This window comes from Gallus gallus, chromosome 8 (genome assembly GCF_016699485.2).
Source record: "Gallus gallus isolate bGalGal1 chromosome 8, bGalGal1.mat.broiler.GRCg7b, whole genome shotgun sequence".
NCBI lineage: Eukaryota > Metazoa > Chordata > Aves > Galliformes > Phasianidae > Gallus > Gallus gallus.
Window position 1 is genome coordinate 11620045 of NC_052539.1, and position 18548 is coordinate 11638592.

Below are 18548 nucleotides of genomic sequence, written 5' to 3' on the forward strand. Positions count from 1 at the left end.
TTGTTCATGGGAAGGATGGTTCAGCACCCAGAATGGGTTACTCAGCAGCTGTAGAACTTCTGTCCTTGAGGATTTATGCAGTTAGACTAGATAAGACCCTGAATAAATTAACCTAACTTTAAATTTAGCTTTGCTTTGAGCAGGCCTGTGTCCTGTGGTCTCCCCATCTTAATTTTCTCTGTAACTCTGTTAAAGAGCCTTCCATAAGTTAACTTCACTTGCTTCATAATGAACAATATAATTGCCATACAGGGTGAAATAAAAAACATTCAAACAGTTCTTTGTTAATAAGCAGCAACCAAAGTCTCTCTGAAGGATGTAGAAAGCACCCCTGAAGGCAGCCATAGGAATAGCTGCTTTTAAGGTATTAAGCATTTTTATTTCTCCAATATAAATTGCTTAAATTTAAGTGTGCAGGCATAAGACTCTCTTCTAAATCACTAGCATTGGACATTTGTCTAAATGTCCAGTCACTTTGTGACTCCTGCTAAAGTACTGTCCTCAATTGCTTCCTGTGGATAACAGTTGCAGAGTTTAATTACATACTTTGTAAGAAATGTTTCCTTTGATCTGTTTAAGATACTTCTGTCCACTTGTTTTTGAGTTGCAATACAGGGAGACAATAGTTTGTAATCTACAATTTTTTTACTGTTCACTAATGTATGCAATTCTGTCTTATTCTCAGTGAAAAAAAAGCCAACAAACAACACCACTAATATACCTCTTTTAAGTGTTTATGTTGAGAAATGCTTTTCATTTGTCAGTAATTCCTATAACCCTCTAGAAAACTATTATTGTAACTTCACCTTTCAGAGACAGTCATCTATCTGGTACTAAATATTCTAAATGAAGCCCCATTATTGTTTTACCTTAATGAAATAATAATTGTGTTTCTATTATTCTGCATCTCATTCTTTGTATAACCTTATATTATGGGGTATGGCTCCCAACCTTTTTTTTTTTTTTTTTTAATCTTTTCTGTTGGGCTCACTTTTAACTGGATAAGATCCTGCATCCCACTTGACACATGGTCTTACTCCTATCTAGACTAGCACAGCCAAGTTAGGGGTAGTGATGCTCAGCACAATGGCAGAGTCATCTCTCCCAAATATGCAGCAGTTCACAGTCTCCCTGAATCCAGATACTCTTGGATTGGTGACCTGTTTTTTTTTCACCATAGATGCACACTCAGTAGAGATCTTTACTGAGCTTAGAACAGTGATTGCTAATTGCTTACTTAGTATTGCTTACTTAGTTTAGTGCATACTAAACTTATAGCAGATTTCATAAACTCATCTAAATGGTCATTGTTCAGCATGTCACCCAGAAAAATTTCCTGTAGGAAATTGAAGTTAGTTAGCTTCTCTCTGCAAGTCTTTGATATTTATGAAGCCTGACCTGGATTTTCCAAGTTGGCAGTAAAATATTTTCATTTCCCTGAACATTTTAAATGCACTTGATAGCCACATTTAGGACTTCCTTTAGAGTGTCCTTCACTGAAAATTGTGTTCAAGTGAAAATAATTGAAGGTTGTCTTAACCTTCTCTTAAATGTAAAGACCTGCACTTTATAAGTAAATGAAATGAAGATGTGATGATGGCCTGTATCTCTCCTACCATTTCCCTGTAGTTCTTTGCATCCATATCCCTTTTAGGATACTGTAAATGGCATTTAGGGTTAGCTATTCATAAATCACCTGTGTTATCAGAAGCCAGTTAAAATATTTATTTCTCACTATGGACATTTATGTGAACTTTTAGTGTGAGGGAAGGTCAGAACGTTTTGTTTTTGTAAGAACTGAGTAAAAGGGTGTATGGGAACTGTTGAATCATGGCCTGAACCTCTGATTGACCACCTGAGGCAAGCACTGGAGTGAGGAGCACACGTAAAGGCAATTCACCTGTGTGACCTGAAGGGGTGGAGCCAGACTCCACCTCTCCTAGACCCCATTTAAGGGCTGACTGCAAGTGAGGAATGATCTCTTCCTGGAGGTTGCTCCTTGTGGAGTTTTTGTGAGCCTACAATGCCAGTGAGCACCTTTCTGATTATCTTTTCCAACACTGTAATCTTACCAGCATAACTTCTCTGTATACTGTATAACACTGGTATACTTATTAATCGTACAAAGGGAAAAATTTTCTAATACTAATGTATTAGTACTTTTACGTTAGCATTAGATATCAATTGATTAGTTAGTACTAATACATTAGTATTACACATAGAAAACACCTTTTCTGCTCCTCTTCTGTTTGAAAGTTCCCACTGTTCTGGATTACCTGTTTTGTAATCATACCAGTAGCATTCCAGGTACAGCCCTAAACCCCAGTGTGTACCTCTTCATGTTACTGATATATCACTTCTTGAACATGTCTCTACTCATTGGCATTAACTAAGAGAGAAGCTGGATTGAATGACTGGATGCTGGATACACAGGACTAACCCAAGGCTGTGAGCTTCATCAGGATGCTTTAGTGTTCATTGTCCCTGGAGAAAGCCTGCTGCTCGGATCCTGGTGCTTCCCCCAAGGATTTTGGTGAGTAGATCTAAAACTGTAGATAAAGGCGTTCCTTGAGTTACTTTCAGCAGTTTTGCTGTACAAGTGAAACATACTGATATACCAGCAGCTTCCCAGCATTGTTTTGAAACAGCAAGTTTGTTAAGAACACGTGTGCTATTTCTGTCATCCTGTATTCACTTACTTGCTCAACAGCAAAACAGAAAATAAAAAAAAAGTGTCAAAACTATGACACAAGAACATAAATCTACAAATTGTTGCTGCTTATCTTCCTACTGTCTTCTCATAAAGAAATTGCTTAGAAAATATTTTTTCCTGTGATATCTAAATTCAGCTGTTTCAAACACATGTCTGTGTAATATCTAAATTTTTAATGTCAACTAACAAATGTCCTTTTAGAGAAGTGTGATAATAGTATGAACCATCAGCTATACTTGCAGTTCTTTAATTCCCTGACTTAAATTTGGGTGTTTGTCACCACCACCACCAGTATTATTATTTGTTTCCAAGATTAAATAGGGCATTAATGACTCTATTATCGTGCAGTTGCAAAGCTGTTCCAGAATAATTTTTAAGGGATCTTGAAACAGTTTTTGACTCATATTTTCTAATATGCCTTTTAGAAATTGAATTCAACTGTCTTCTGTATCCTGCCTTGTGGGACTGCTTTATCTTTCAGATGTATAGAAAGCCTTCATTTCAGTAAATCAGTTTTTAGCCATCAGTTTTTAGGAGAAAGATGATGGGACAGAATAGTGTTCCTGCTCATACAGTAGCAGTTTGTGTGCAGGTAAATAAAATGTATGTAGGAGAGAAATGCTGGGAAAGATAATTTTCTGGAGATTAAGAAAGTTTGATCAAGCTTTTTTAGTCTGTTTTGTTTCTGTGTGTATGTGCACGTGAACTTTGCATATCATGGTTTAATTGAAGGTCAGTCTTAATTTATGAGAGAAAAGCCAGTTGTATTATATTCCTGGATGAAGCTGGTAAACCTCTGTAATGTAATGCAAGTAATTTGGTGAAATTTCCATCAGATTCCTAGCTTCAGCAGTTTGGGTGTAGTTTTAGACATACTCTGAGGCAATATTCTGTCACCTGTACAAGGAAAACTGAATGAAAAACATCCTACTTTCAAAGACGTCTATTGTCTATGGTTCAGTAGTTGTTATGCTAAAGACTGTGAGGTAGTTCCAAGCCTCCATAAGTTTCCATGTATACAGTGGGGATAGTTTTGCTACAATAGTGTTTGACTATTGTGTTCTAGACTTTTATTATCTTGCTTCAGCCAGAACTCATAGATCATGCACCTACGCATTAAATCTCACTTTGTCTAAATTGGCTGAGCCAAAGGCTTTCCAGGAGAAGTGACTCAGGCATAAAGACAGCCTGGCTCAAAAGAAAATCCTATCCCTCTAGGTTTTGTGGGTGCTACTGGCTCCAGGATCCTGAGCAGAAACTCAAGCACAGCTGCAACATGGCATATGTGAGCATGATTTCCATCAGTTTTATGTGGTTTAAAGAACAAATCACTTAATACAAATATATATATATATATATATATATATTGTATAGGAGAATGTATTTCTGTAGGAGAATGTATTTCTCCTCTGTAAATGGAGAAATAAGGTGAAATCCCATATTGCAATATTCTTCAATTTCATAGGATATCATTTACTGTAGCTCATTTTGCAAGCATAGGCTAGTGCTTCATTCCTGCGATTTTCTCTCCCTAGAAATGAGCATCTGTCAGTTAGACTATAGAAGAGGCTTGCAGAGATGTCCTTGAATGTTTTTAGCAGCAATTGTTGCAGTTTACAGGAAGTAAAATGGTTTTGCAAGGACTAAGGGTAGCTGGAGCCAGTCTGCACTTCTAATTCTGCAGTTTAACAATATTATGAATTTGTAATGCTTCATTAAGCTGTTGTGAATGTGAAAGGAGGGAGAAAGTGTGAAATTAAGGTAAATTTGGGGAGACTATGAGAAAAAGCTCACAAAGCAAGAAATAAATTAGTTGAAAGCAATGGATAGCAGATAAAATAGAAAAAAAAAGAACAAAGTACAAAATGTGACTTTTTTTAAAAAAAATTGATCCTACTTATCTTTATCTGTTCGTCTGCAACCTGGAGATGCTTTAATCTGCAGTGCAGAAAACAGGAAACCAGTTTTTCACTTCTTCACAGGTTCGTGTTCTAGAGCTAGTGATACGAAGAAAACTAATTGTGACTATGGAGTGCAAGAAAGAAAGGATTGTGTCAGAATTAGACTGTAATTCACAACTGCTACGTTTCAGAATCTTTGTAATATGTTACAACATCACAGGGGAAACTGCATTTTTTTGCTCAGTTTTCCGTATTCTTTTCTGCTGAATTTTGGACTTGTTTATCTTATCCACACAGCTGATGTATCCAGGGCTGGAAACAGGTTGTCAGTGATTTACTGGAAATTGCACTTCTTGCAGTGACTTTTTGCAGAAGCAGCTTTGGGGAAGCAATTGGATTATAGTGGTTGGCTCTGAGATGCAAACTCCTGAAGACCATGAGGCTTGGGCTTGATCTTGAGGCTCTATTGTGGAGCAGGAAACCAGATGAAGTCTTGCTAATTACTACTGAGACCTAAGTAGGGAACAATAACTGGTTTTGTTCAAAAGTCAGTTCTGTCTGCAGGTCTGAAGGGACAACTGTCCATCCATTTGTGATCTTGTAATCTGACAGACCATCAGCCTTTCCGTCAGAAGGATAGAAGGAAACACTTAAAAATCAGGACAAGAAGTGGTAGGTTTCCTTCATTTGTCTATGTGCAAGTTAAAGCATTGCCTGGGAAATAGGAACTTTGTGTTTAATTTCTTCCTCTGCCAGAAAGGTTTTACATAGATTTCCCTCCAAATGTCAGTAATGTCAGCTTTTTATCAGGCTGTGGGAGAGAAGCTTTCTTCTCTTTCTGCATAATTACCAGAACAGCGCGGGCATTCATATGGAAGAAGGTTTCATTGGTCCTGTTTGAACATTGTTAAATTACCACTGGAAACACACATCTAAATTCTGCCTAAATCTGAGTTTTGGCTTGTCTCCTGATTGAGTGGCAAAGCATTTGAGTTATGCTTATTTTACAGAGCATGTATTACATAATAAACAGGATACAGAAATCTGGCTTGCAGTCAGAGAACATAAATCTTTTGGTCTTGGAGGTCACCATCTTCTGGGACGGAAGCAAACAAATGTGCCCAAAAGCACAGTTCCAAAATTATTTGTGCTGACTGGCCAAAATATGTTAAAAGCAAACTAGTTCAAAATTGCATTGACCTTTTCTCTATGACAGTACTTATCACTGATTTGGTTACTGTAATTGCTTTCTGAAAGTACAAAGGGTTAAGTATATTTCTGATGTTATGAAGTGTTCTTATTTAGTATATGACTTTTGGAACTATGTTAACCAACTTAGAATATTCTATTTCATTACTGCTTATCACATCTGTTTTCAGCTGTGTAGGTTTTGCAGCTGATTAAAAAAAAAAAAAAGCAAAACTTAAATCTGTTGATAGAGCCAGAAGTAAAACAGTAATGTCAGCATTTTCATACTTTGTAGGGTTTAAGCCTCAACTTTAGAGGAGCGGGATGCACTGCTGCAACAGTTGTAAACTTCAATGGGAGCACTGGCAGTCACTTCTAAAAATGAGATAATACAAGTACATATATATGTATAGGAGTGCATTATTTCAGCTGTCCTACTGAAAGGTACAAACTCTTAAAAATTTTGCTTCAGTAGTACGCCAAGTTAGAAAACTTTGTTCCAGCTGTCATTAATAAGGTGAAGGAAACTAGCACACTGAGCGATTTCATTAATTAGCCACATAGGTGTTTTCTTAGCCTTCCAGCAAAATCAGCATCTTAGACTGATATTTTCTTTTTTGAATTTGATCTTTTTTTTTTAAATTTAAGCACTTACAAATAGATAAAAAAGATTTTTACATTTTTTAACAGAAAGAAAAAAAGATAATATTTTTTTAAGTTCAGAAGACAGTTGTTGTGTAGCAAAATAACTGGTAAAGTTGAGTAGCTGCAGTTCAAAGTTCAGAGCTATAATGCAGGGGGTAATAAAAAGATGAAAGGTTTGAATGGATGGAAGGCCTGGGATTTGCTGGGCTTTGCAGAATGTAATTATTTTTTAATTCTTCCTTTGAGCTCATACAGTTCGGCTTAACTCCAGTTCTTCCTTTACAGTTTTACATCTGATTATTTGATTATGGAAGTAAACTCTCCCACATAGAAGAGAATGCTAGCAATCTTGTTCTGGTGAGAGATATTTATAAAGCGTGACCAAATCACTTAAACATAATGGGGCCATGTGCTTATCCTCGTTTCTGATGACTTGGCCACTGCCTAAAGTCTGTCAGCACATGTTGATATTCACTGTTCAGTATGGGGCCAGTGCTTTCCAGTGCTACTTCAAAGTAACTTCTTTGACTTATTTGGATATTCTGTGAATTTAATAACAATAAATTGTGAATCTATTCAGTTATTACTTGAAAGCAGAATTTTCAATTCAAAGTTTCCTGTTCTAGGAGATAATTTATCATCATAGGATTAGCATACTGGATTTGGTAAGCATTGAGCAGAAAGACTCCTGAGGAGAGGCTGTAAAACTACTAAGAGGCATCTGGGTGGTATAAAAACTGGAAATCATGCAGCTTATCGTGTGAGCTTCTCCACATTTTTACTTGTTAAGGGTTTTTAGCTTTTAAGTGGACTTACCACTAGGTTTCCTAAACTCTGAACTTTGTTCCCGAATGTACCAATAAATCTGGGATTAAAGAAAAAATTCTGGTTCTGTTTAACTTTACAGAAGGCTATGCTCCTAGTTGTTTTTAGCTTAGCCTTTGCAAACTTTTCTGCTATCAAATATTAGGGAAAGTAGTAGCAATGCTTTTCAGTTTACCTATCTTACTTGATTTTTAGATACTAATTTTACTTCCTGTTCTAATAGTGAACATAATGATTTTCTGTGTTTACACTGACTTCTTTTTAATTCAAAAAGATGTAGCACCACCTTGACCGTTGATGTCTTATATGGAGGGGTCCAAAACTGGATGCAGCATTTTCAACGTGGTCTAGATAGTACTAGTAAGTACTTTACTAACATTTTAGGGAACAGACTGAAATCACAAGCTCAGAAGAGAAACAGTTACCAGCTGAAGTACTTTTAAGGATATGAGAGCACAAGGTTCAAAGATACTCTTTTGGACAGTAATAGAGTTCAGTCAGAAGAGTGCAGCATTTTCTGGGTTTTTTGTTGTTGTTGTTGTTGTTTTTGTTTTTATTTATTTATTGTAACTGGTTGCATATAATGACCTTAGTCTTCAGACTTTGGTGTCTGCATATGTCAGCATAGTGGCTTTCTCTGATCATTACATTCACCTAAACACAAGCCTATTTCATGTAAATACACTACAGATGCCGTTTGAAAGGATTAATTCTGTTTCTTTGGTATACAGAACTTCTGAGTCATTGCCACTTGTTTAAGCATTATTAAATGTAAGCATCTTAGCTGTATCTAAGCACCCACACAGAAATTTTCATATAAGATTCTAATATGCCCTATTAGCATAAGAAAACCCGGTGCGTATGCGTAGAGCAGATGAAGCTATGTCTCATCTCTTCCTGAACAAAAGGCTAATATATTCTTACAAGTGACTTAATTCACCTTATCACTAAAAACGATATGATTATAGATTGATAGAAATGAAAACTAAAAGGCTTCCAGTAATGCTCTATAATAGCTAATATTCATAAAGTACAGAAAGTTTTTTTTAAAAAATAGTAGTTACAAACTGCATTTAATATGCCTTTCTGTACTAAGCAGCAATATATAACTGTCTATTATTAATCTTTTGTTTAGGATTCTAGGACTTACTGAAGCTTTCCTCTTCACATCTGCCAGAGAGACCTGAGGCTCTGAGTTTTTCTTGTAAAGAAGCAATCTTCTGAGTAAGGTAGAATTATTATATTGTTTTCTTCTAAAAGAACTAGTTGCTATGCATACCTTTCTAATGTTTCTTGTAGCAGAAAGTAACTTCCCTTTAAGAAACAGTAACTCAGCTTAAGAAAGAAACAAACAAAAGTAACCCTCTTACCACATTAAATGCAAACTGAGTGCAGTTAAGCTCTGTTAACATGTTGCCCATAAAGGGTGTTGCACCTTCATCTTGGTAAATATTCAGAACTTGATTGGACAAGGCCCTGAGCAACACACTTTAACTTCTAAGTTAGCAGTGCTTTGGTTAGGATGAATTAAATTACACCCAGCTATCCCTTCAGCTGGAATCTCTCCATTAGAAGGAAAATTAGTCAAGTGCAGTAATTCTTTTGAATTAGGGAAATAGGTAAACAGAAAAAACAAATAAGCACAGAAAACAACTCTGGGAGCTTTTTTTCCAAGGTGTTTTTGTTGTTGTTGTTGTTGTTGGTTGGTTGTTCTTGTTTTTTAAGATATGTTCTGTGCCCTTTCTAAAGGAAACACTGAAAATCAGCAGCACAGAGAAGTAATCTTTTTTTATGAGCAAGAGTTGAGAACGTCAGGCATAAATTTAGTGGGTATCTGCTGCCCCCTTCAGACTATTCACAGTAAAAACAATTTCCAGATAATACTTTTTAAATCAGAAATTAATAGTATTCCTTTTTTTTTTTTTTTTTTTTTGACTAGTTTCTGGTGGGTAGGGGGAAAGAAACGTAAAAGTAAATAGATACTTAACTAGATCGTTGGTGAATATTTTCTTATACCAGTGGTGGTGTGTTTTTTTTTTTTTTTGGGGGGGGGGGGGGGGGTCCACGTTAATTTTAATAAGCAAGACAAACCTCTCTTCAATAGTCACAACAGAGAAAAAGATCTTAGAGCAAAGACCGAAAGATGGGGGAAACCTGGAAATCAATTCAAGCTTCTAGAATGCATTTATATATTTCTGGTTAAGCCATTCTAACTTGGTGATTCAGTACTTCATATGCAAAACAAATGATGACCCACCTCTGTCTTCCTTTTAATTCAGAATAAATTTTCTTAGCAAGATCAAGGCCAGAATGGCAGAAGTGCATCCTTACCTAATTCCCAGAGGATAACACTACCATGTGTTTATGCCTAAATATACTTGTATGTGCACTGCTCTGTAGAAAAGTGAATGTGTGTACATATACACAAATATATGCAACCATTCTCTAATCTCATTTGGAAATAAATACTTTCATTTAGAAGAAACAAAAGCTTGATGTAAATGTAAAACCACTAGTAAGCTAAAAGCAACAGTTGTACATAGAAGAACAGACTATATCATAGTTATTATTTTGTTTGAGATTAACGAGGTACATTTTCTAAACTTGCCTGAGAAGTTTTTTTATAAAACTGATAAGAAGAGAATATGTTAAAGAAAATTTATTCATGGGGTATTCTTACACTAGAAAGGGAAAGAAATTACATTTCTGAGCAGTTAGTGTCTATCAGTCTCCTAGGAACACAACCTGCTGAGGTAACAGCAAAAATAAATACCAGGTTTTCATATGCTGCTACTGATTTATTTCCTCATACACAATTTAAGCAAAATAGTTGAGAACAGAGATACAGATTTGATAGTGCCCCTTATTCCACATACCCAACAGAAAGGATCCAAAATAATAAAATATATATATTTTAAAGGGGGAAAGATACATCAGCTATGTATTTCCTCAAAACTGAAATAGTTATTCTCTATTTTGGTGAAACTGAATTCTTAAAGTTTTTAAGTGATGCACTCAGCTGCCCAAATACATACACTGTACTCTGTTTGCTGTCCTGTCTGTACTCATTTCATTGATAATAGGAAAAAAAGAAGTTTCCATTTTTCACACCACAGATTTGCTCAGCACAGCAAGGGAAAACTTGCTATCATCCTTGAAGTTAAGTCAAATTGATTGGATGTGACAGAAGGATCCTACTGTTCACATATATGTTATATGTCCATTGAAATATAGTGCAATGCATCGCTGAGGTATGTTGATTTTATTTTGCTTTTGAATCTTCCTTTTTTTTTCTTGCTGTTTCTTTTAAACTCTATAAGTTTGAGTTTATCATACCCATTCCTTGGCATTCAATTATGTAGGTATCTTTACTGGGATCTTCCTCTTCTGATTTTGTCACAGTAAATTTGGCCTAAAACAGGATTAAAAACACGAATCACAAATTCAGTTATACATAAGTTTAAATCTTCAATATCTGATGCCCAATTAACACAGTACTGGTTGTTTATGCATATTACAGTTTGGACTGATTTCATTGAAAACAATGAATTGAAGTGGTAGAAGTATCTAAACATTCTAAAGGCATTTAAAGTATATTCAGTTTGTACTGGCAAGCTCTTATATAAACATTGTAGCTGTTATTTTATCAGTGTTAGTTCTCCAAGATGAAATTCAGTTCACAGTATCTGCTAAATATAGAGTGAATCTATACAACTCACCACTTTAGTTACTGGTTGATAACTGACAGGTGAAAGTTCCTGAAGTTTTTGACTCACCTTTGTTAGCTGCTCTGCAAAGTGTATTGCAGTTTGAGTATGAAGAGTAACTGGTCCACTTTTCACTCTAGACACTCCCTTTGCTAATGCCATAAAAATGATCAGCTGAAAGGGGAATGAAGTTCTTAAATGAAATTAGGCAAGTAAGACAAACAGCAATACTTCCTAGATATTTCCAATGCCAAATGGAAGCAAATTACGAACTCATTCTTCCATCAATACTAAGATTTGCAGGAAGGGAAAATGTAAGGATGTGGCACAAAACCAAAGCATCTGTGGTTGCTAAGAAGCATATCTATTTTGCTAATTCTAGTGAAGTTGTGATCGCATCCAGAAACCTCTAAGATATCTGATTATTAAGTAATTACGCCACAGTAGTCTGTGAAAATACAACCTAATTCTGAAATCTACGTGCCGTTCTTTCACTGTTGAGACTTATGTTATTTTCAAGTAATATATACATAAATGTTCTTGCTACTTCAAACAAATGTGATGACATATAGGGTCCTTACTTGGTCTTGTAAAGAATCATCAACAGCTCCACCATGTTTAAGATTCTTAAGCAGTATCTCGGCTGCTTCAATGCCAACCCTGTCAGAATTTTTTCCTAATGGAAATCCAAGAAATTAGGATGCTATCACTTATTTGTAACATGTAAAAAAATATAGGGGAAAAAAAATCAAACAAACAAGATAAACACACCAACAACAGAAATTATCAACTTTTTAAAACTTATTTCCATACTTTTGCCTCAAACATCCACTTGAAAAGTTTCATGCCATGATATATAGTACATATCCCCTAAGCAGCGTGAAGCATGTAGCCACACTTTAAGTCAGATAAACATTTTAGTCAAATCATTTAGATGAAAAACATCTGTTCCTTTTAATCTAGATAAATATCCAGATTCAGCACTGAACAAAGCCTTCACAGGTAAACCACAGAGCATGTATATAAAGTCCAGAAGTATTTTCCACTTCTGTCACTAGGCAGAAGCAGCACAGAAGTACAAAGTGTATGACTTTATTTAGAGTTTTAAATCTGTTTGTTTCCCTCTGTTCTGTAACAGGGGTTACAGAACAGCATCCACTTAAAAAAAAAAAAAAACAACACTCAAAGCATCAGATCTTTGAACAGATTATGCTTAAGATTCCTATTTGTTAATAACGCATTAAGTTAATTCTGAAAGAGGCATACTTTGCTCTTACCTCTCCTGCCAAGTGACGACCCAGCTAACAAACAACCTGTTGAAGTCTCTGCAACAATGCTGAGCAGAAAAAGCAGAATAGGTATTAAGAACAAAATCACCCACATTACAACTTATTTATCAGACAACTAATCAAGATCTAGCTTATCAACCAGCAAAGTTACACGCATTAATAGGAAGTATGGGCTCATCTTACATTATTCCACTTCCAGTCCCAAAGGCTTGATCATCAGGTTCTCGAACAGTCTGAATGTTAATGTAAAGATCTCTGATTTCTTTTCTGATGCATCTCACTGCTGCTGCTGACATATCTTTTGCCAGCTAACATGATACGAGGTAAAAACATAAGTTAATTAAATGATGTAATGATAGCAATATTTTTTCATCAAAATACTAATTATTACAGTAGATCCTTTAATAAAGAGACTAAAGAGAAAAAAAAAACAGAGGGTTGTTATAAAACATCTACAGGCAAGCACTTAGCATCATCTCTTGTGAGAATTTTCCCACTAATAATGAACAAATGACAGATTACAGTGCTGTGTATAGAAGCCCCAACAGCAGTAGAGAATTCAATAATTCTTCTCCATATATATGGAGAAATATTTTAGTCTTGATTATCTCAAGACCATAGACTGTAAAAATAAATAAAAACAACACACCAGACTGACAACAAGTACAGAAGTATATCCTGTACATAGTAATAGATAATATATGAAATAACAATTTTAAAGGCACGTGGGAGATGAAGCTTGTCCCATCCCTGCAATTCAATGGGAGAAGATGATGAGAAAAAAGAGAAAAAAAATAATATTCATAGGTTTGGAGATTTTAAGATCAAATTGACCACTCCTCAACTCTTCAAAAAGTAACACCCTTCTCCTCTCCCTTCCTCTTGTGCTTCTGAGGCTGTGTGGGGGAAGGACCTCTGAGGAGATCCCACTACTTATTCTCTGTAAACATAGACAGGATGGAAATAATGGAAAGAAGGGGTACAAAGGATCAAGTTTATCTGTTTTGTCTTTGGCTAACCTACCCTTAACTTCTTCTAATTCCATTAACAGTGGTTGAAAAGACTGATTCTGTCTGACCTCTCTCTCTCTTATAAAGCATTGTAGTTTACCCACAAATCTGTGAAAAGCCACTGATTCAGATTTAAGATAATCCACACAAACTTGAATGATACATAGGTATAAAATGCCCTTCAATATTTTTGAATAACTATACGAAGGAAGTCACATATACTGTTCTCATATCCTGTTTTGGCTGCTACTGCATTCCTAAGCATTAAGTGCATTTTAGAAATGTCCAAAATTCTATTTTACAGCCTGATTAACTGAATCCATTTAATACAACTACGTGGCTTGCATGTGGAAGACTGCAGAATACAGAAACAGTAGAAGTACACAAGGTACATTACATGCAATTTTATATAGATTTATGAAGTTGAATACTACCAAGGGTCTTCTCAGCACTCACTTTTATAGGCAGTGCTCCAGCAACAAATGCTCTTCCATATATCTTTGTCACGGCACCACGTTCTGTTAAGTCTATTGGACTTAACTCTTTGACTGGTGACATCCGGACTATAACTTCACCACCTCCCTGAGGATAGTAGCCCCTATATACAAACACAAATCAGATATAATTAAATGCAAAGAGCACAAGGAAACTAAGAAAATAGCTAGGAGTCTCCTCACAAATTTTATGATACATTTTTTATGTTCTCTGCTACCATACATATGAATTTTGTTGGCATGTCTTAGAAATGTTTATAATACAAGTTTATTCTTTAATAACATTACCTCATAGCATGCACCTTATTAACTGCCAAAAACTAATGTAACTGGCACCTCAGAAAAAGCTAGATAATGGAATGTCTGTTCAGCATGCATTTCCCTCGAGGGGTAATTCATAGGAAACATTAAAAAAGCAGCTGAAGACTCAGCAATGAAAAAAAGACAAAGAACTGTATCACATTCATACTACAGTAATGGTACACACAGGCACAGCTAATACACTTTAGTTAATGAATTATAAATTCATCCCACAGGTGGATTTAGGGCACCATGTGTGCCTCCAGGTTTACACACTGGTTCAGTAAGGCCTGTTCCTGTCTCATGACCCTATAGCTTACCTCTTTTTTATATCACAGTTAAATGTGAAATTAAACTTTTCAACTATTGGCTTGAAAACCTGAAAAACAAGCAAATATAAAAACACAGAGTGAATCTCTTGTGCACTGCTGTATTCAGTCTTAAAAAAAAAAAAGTTCAAAAGAAACAAACAAAGAAGCAATCTCATCCACGCAGCTTATCTGAAGTTCCTCATGCTTTATTCAGAATAATATTTTGGGTTAAAGGATTCTCTTATGAAAAGAGAGAAATTCCTAACAATTCACATTTAGGAACTAACAGCAAAAACAAAAATTGTTGTTTCAGGGAATTCCAGTATTTGCTGGTTGCTCTCTACATCCAATACATAGTTTAACATTCTCACAGCTATTTGTGCAATTACATGTTGCAGCAAGAGCAACAGAAGTACAATAGTTACACTGCATACACACACGAAAGACGCACCAAGCCAAAGGAATTTTTCCCTACCATGACTGTGTAGTCTATCTGAGGAGCCATCTCAGCATTTGTCCCACCTTTAAAATGCAGTTCTGATGGGGAAGCAGCAAACAGCACACAGGGCATTGCTACCTGCATCAGCAGACACACACTCCTAGAAAGAATTATAAGATACTCAAATCTCACACAGTCATAATCCATGTAGAATCACTACAGGTCAAAGGCAAATAAATGATTTCACAGGGCATTTATGTATTTGATTTTAATGTTATCTATAAAGTAAACATATTATTGTTTAAAATTTGTTAACAAGAACTTCATATCCCTAGCAACCCTACATATAATAATTTTTATTTTACAGTAATTGTATCTTCGAAATAAAAGTAATGTAGCTTACTTAGTATACTGACAGTACTGTGAAAATTGTAGGGTTAGATAGCAGGCAGTAAAACAAGAAGGCTTAAGCATCAACTTTAATATTTTAATAATTATTTAGTTATAAAGTATATAAAAACCCACAAAATTTCCTAGAAGCTGGTCAACATCTCACACAAGAGAATGCAGGGGCATAAAAAATATGCTTTGAAGTGCATGATTCCTTTGTAATTGAATCCTCTAAATTACATAGATAATAAAAAAACCCTTCCAATATATTTTCCAAAACTAAATTTGCTCAGCAAAATGAAAGTTCTCATGAGTGTTTCCAACATCATTTCCAATTGTGAAAATAGTAGCTGCCACTACGCTGAAGTAAACCTGTTTTTTTCTTAAACATGCTCCAAATGTTTGTGAGCCATACTTTTTTGTACTAATCCTTTTGTATTGTTGCCTACTCCAGCCCTTCTGTGTTGTTTAAGTCATAGAAAAGACATCACCTCAATTGTTTAAACTGTAGCAGCTCAGAAACATGTATTTCTTAACTTAAAGTAAACCTTCACTTGTGTCTAAACTAACTTATACTTCCAAGTTCACAGTGGTCTTCTTCCCTAGCTGAACTTATTCCACTCATTTTTGCAACAGGTTCCAAGAACAAATGATCCAACACAGAAATACAGAAGAAACACTGGGACAAAAAACAGTGGATAGAACATATTCCCAGATCCCAAAGACCAGTATCCCCTACTGCATCATCACATGAGTAAGTACTACCTTTAAATTGACCTTATTAGATAAAGAGGATCAATTCAATATGTTATTGTATAATCAATAAGTTAATACCAATGTATTTGTTCAACACCAGGTATGTAATGGTTTTATAATTTCATATTTGCAATTTCTAAGATGCTGATCTAATTTGATGCATTGACTCAACTGTTGAAGTACAAGTGTAAGAAAATAAGATACATTTTTAAATGCATGGGCATCTGGCTTTTAGTTAACATTACTCAAGTGTTCAACTTATGTATCATTATAACTTCCACTTGAATGTACTTTATTAATACACATCCTGTCATGATTTTAATGTTATCAAGAGCAGTTAAGAGCAGTTACTTGCCAGTCATTATCCATGTACAAAGACATACCCTGCTGTTTTGGTATCTGCTATGTGGGTTCCACCTTTGATCTTCCCAGGAGTGAAAGTTATTTCTGTTGAGCCAATTTCTCCACCCTCCAGGTTCCCTTCACATAAATCTCGAACAATCTCCAATCCAGACAGATGCTGAGGCCTTAACACCACAAATACTAAGTTAAAGATGCATGCAAGCAGCCTACACAGTGATGTTTACATTAAAAAAACAGAACACTAAACATCAACTAGTAAGTACAATTGCAGACTTCAAACAAGGATCAGAAATTCAGTCTGGTTCCTACAGTATTTCTCCTGCTTTCACAGGTGCCAACAGAGCAGTATTCTGATCATTCTGGAATTTTTAGGATCCTAGTGGGAAGGATACATTAGAGTGAGTCAAGGCAGGCAGATGAGATGCAGGAGTCATTATCTTAATGGGATAAATGCTTGCAAAAGAAAATAATAACAGTAGGATAATAGCAAGTAGGATAATGGTGGCAATCCTGAACAGCCAAGCCCCGAGCCAGGAAAGAGCTAGCAGTTTTACTGTGCATGCGCTTCCATTTGTTTGAGTGGTTTAAGTAGGAAGAAGAAGAAAAGAAAGAAAAAAAGCAACCATTTGTTTTTTGCTTTCCTTTTTCACTTGTGCTAGGAAACTCAATGCCACCAGAGTGACCTCACTATTTCATTGTGGTCTGAAGATGCTACTAGGACTGTGAGGCATGATTTTGTTCAGTAGCTTCCAACTTTCTCCAGGCTATAGGCTGTTGTAAAGCACATTACTAATTGACAGCTAAGCCCATCTGAACAGCTGGATTTCCTTACACAAGATCCACTGCAAAATAAACCAAAACCAACCAAAGGTATATACTGCTCTACGGACTGCTTTGAAGTATGTATAAAGCAATAGCTTAGATAAGCAAGACTTCTTCAGTAAGCTCAAATTAACTGCCTCGGGGCTCATGCCTCCCCTGGATGCGTATAAAGCCCAGTAATGTTAGTCAAGAAGTGTGAGAAACTAACAGAGTTAAAGAGGAGCAGTGGTCTATGAAGAAGAATGTCGATTATTCAGCAAAGATGAGAAACACAACTAATGTGTCTGAAGTGTCTTGTGGCATCAAAATGAAAATGACTGCTCTGGAACATACAGGTAGCACTGAAACAGTTTTTAACACTGTATCTCTGTGAGTAATGCCTCAGGGAGGCAATATACGATCTTAACTATACGTTGCCTCACATCGTGCGAGCTGTTTGGCATCTTGGAGAATACTTCCCAGATCCGACGGGTGGGGCCAGGGCGTGTTCTGCCCTCCTGGCACAGCCGGCGCCGGGGAGAGGCAGATGCGCTGAGGGCACAGGGAACGCGCGCGCAGGAGCTGACTGCGGGCGGCTCTCCTGGGACTCCTCCACACTCCGTCTTTCCAAGGAAGTGAGACACAGACAACGTTTTCTGACTGGAAAAGCCCTCTAAGAACATCAGAAATGCACGATTTCTGTCCTCGGAAGCGTTTCGGTGCTCAGTCAAGGGACAGCGGCGCGCCGGCCCAGGAGGGCCCCGCACGCGCCCGAGGACTGTCGCGCTCCTCTCGGACAGCCCGGGAGGCAGAGCGGGGGCTCGACAGGGCCATTACCTGAGGCCGGGCTGGCTCCTCCCGGCGCGGATGCGGCGCACCCTCAGCGGCAGGCCCAGCAGGCAGCTCAGCGCCGTGGACACTCGTAGGATCTGCCCGCCCTGCAAGGAACGACGCTCGTCAGGCGCGGCGGCAAGGCAAGGCACGGCCCGCCCGAGCCCAGCGCGCCTCGGTGCTCACCCCCTCCATGATGCCGCCGTCTATCTCCACCCTGTCCCCGTCCATGGCTGGCAGCCAGTGGAGCCGTCTCTCGCGGAGGCCCCCGCCGTACAGATGGGATCCGGGCTGGGCCCGGAGGACAGCGAGAGCGCGGCGGAGCAGCGCACTCGGGAAGAGAAGCGAAGCGCGCCGCCAGGTGCCGGTGCCTGTGCTGGGCGGCGGCAGAGCAGGCGCAGAGCGGAGCCTCCTGTCCGCAGTGCGTTGGAGGCGGTGCCGCTGCGTTAGGCGCCGCCGGGTCCCACCGCCCGGGCGCAGCGCCGCGGGAGGGGTCGGAGCCTTTCCGCCCCGCTGATGGGCCTGGCCCGGAGAAGAGTTCTGCCCGGGTTCGCGGCCGCGCGAGGCAGGAGAGCGGTCGGACCG

General features: G+C 37.5%; 1 protein-coding gene across 1 annotated transcript; it reads right to left on the reverse strand.

Annotated features, from left to right (window-relative positions):
• Positions 1–10049: 10049 nt before the first annotated feature.
• Positions 10050–18351, reverse strand: RTCA (RNA 3'-terminal phosphate cyclase). The gene is made up of 11 exons (XM_422311.6): positions 18150–18351; positions 17970–18070; positions 16352–16495; positions 14859–14982; positions 14393–14451; positions 13735–13876; positions 12452–12576; positions 12257–12315; positions 11561–11655; positions 11049–11153; positions 10050–10684 (listed from the first exon to the last, which is right to left on the reverse strand). Exons 1-11 carry the CDS (start codon positions 18192–18194, stop codon positions 10586–10588), a joined length of 1098 nt encoding a protein of 365 aa, XP_422311.1. The 5' UTR covers positions 18195–18351; the 3' UTR covers positions 10050–10585.
• Positions 18352–18548: the final 197 nt, after the last annotated feature.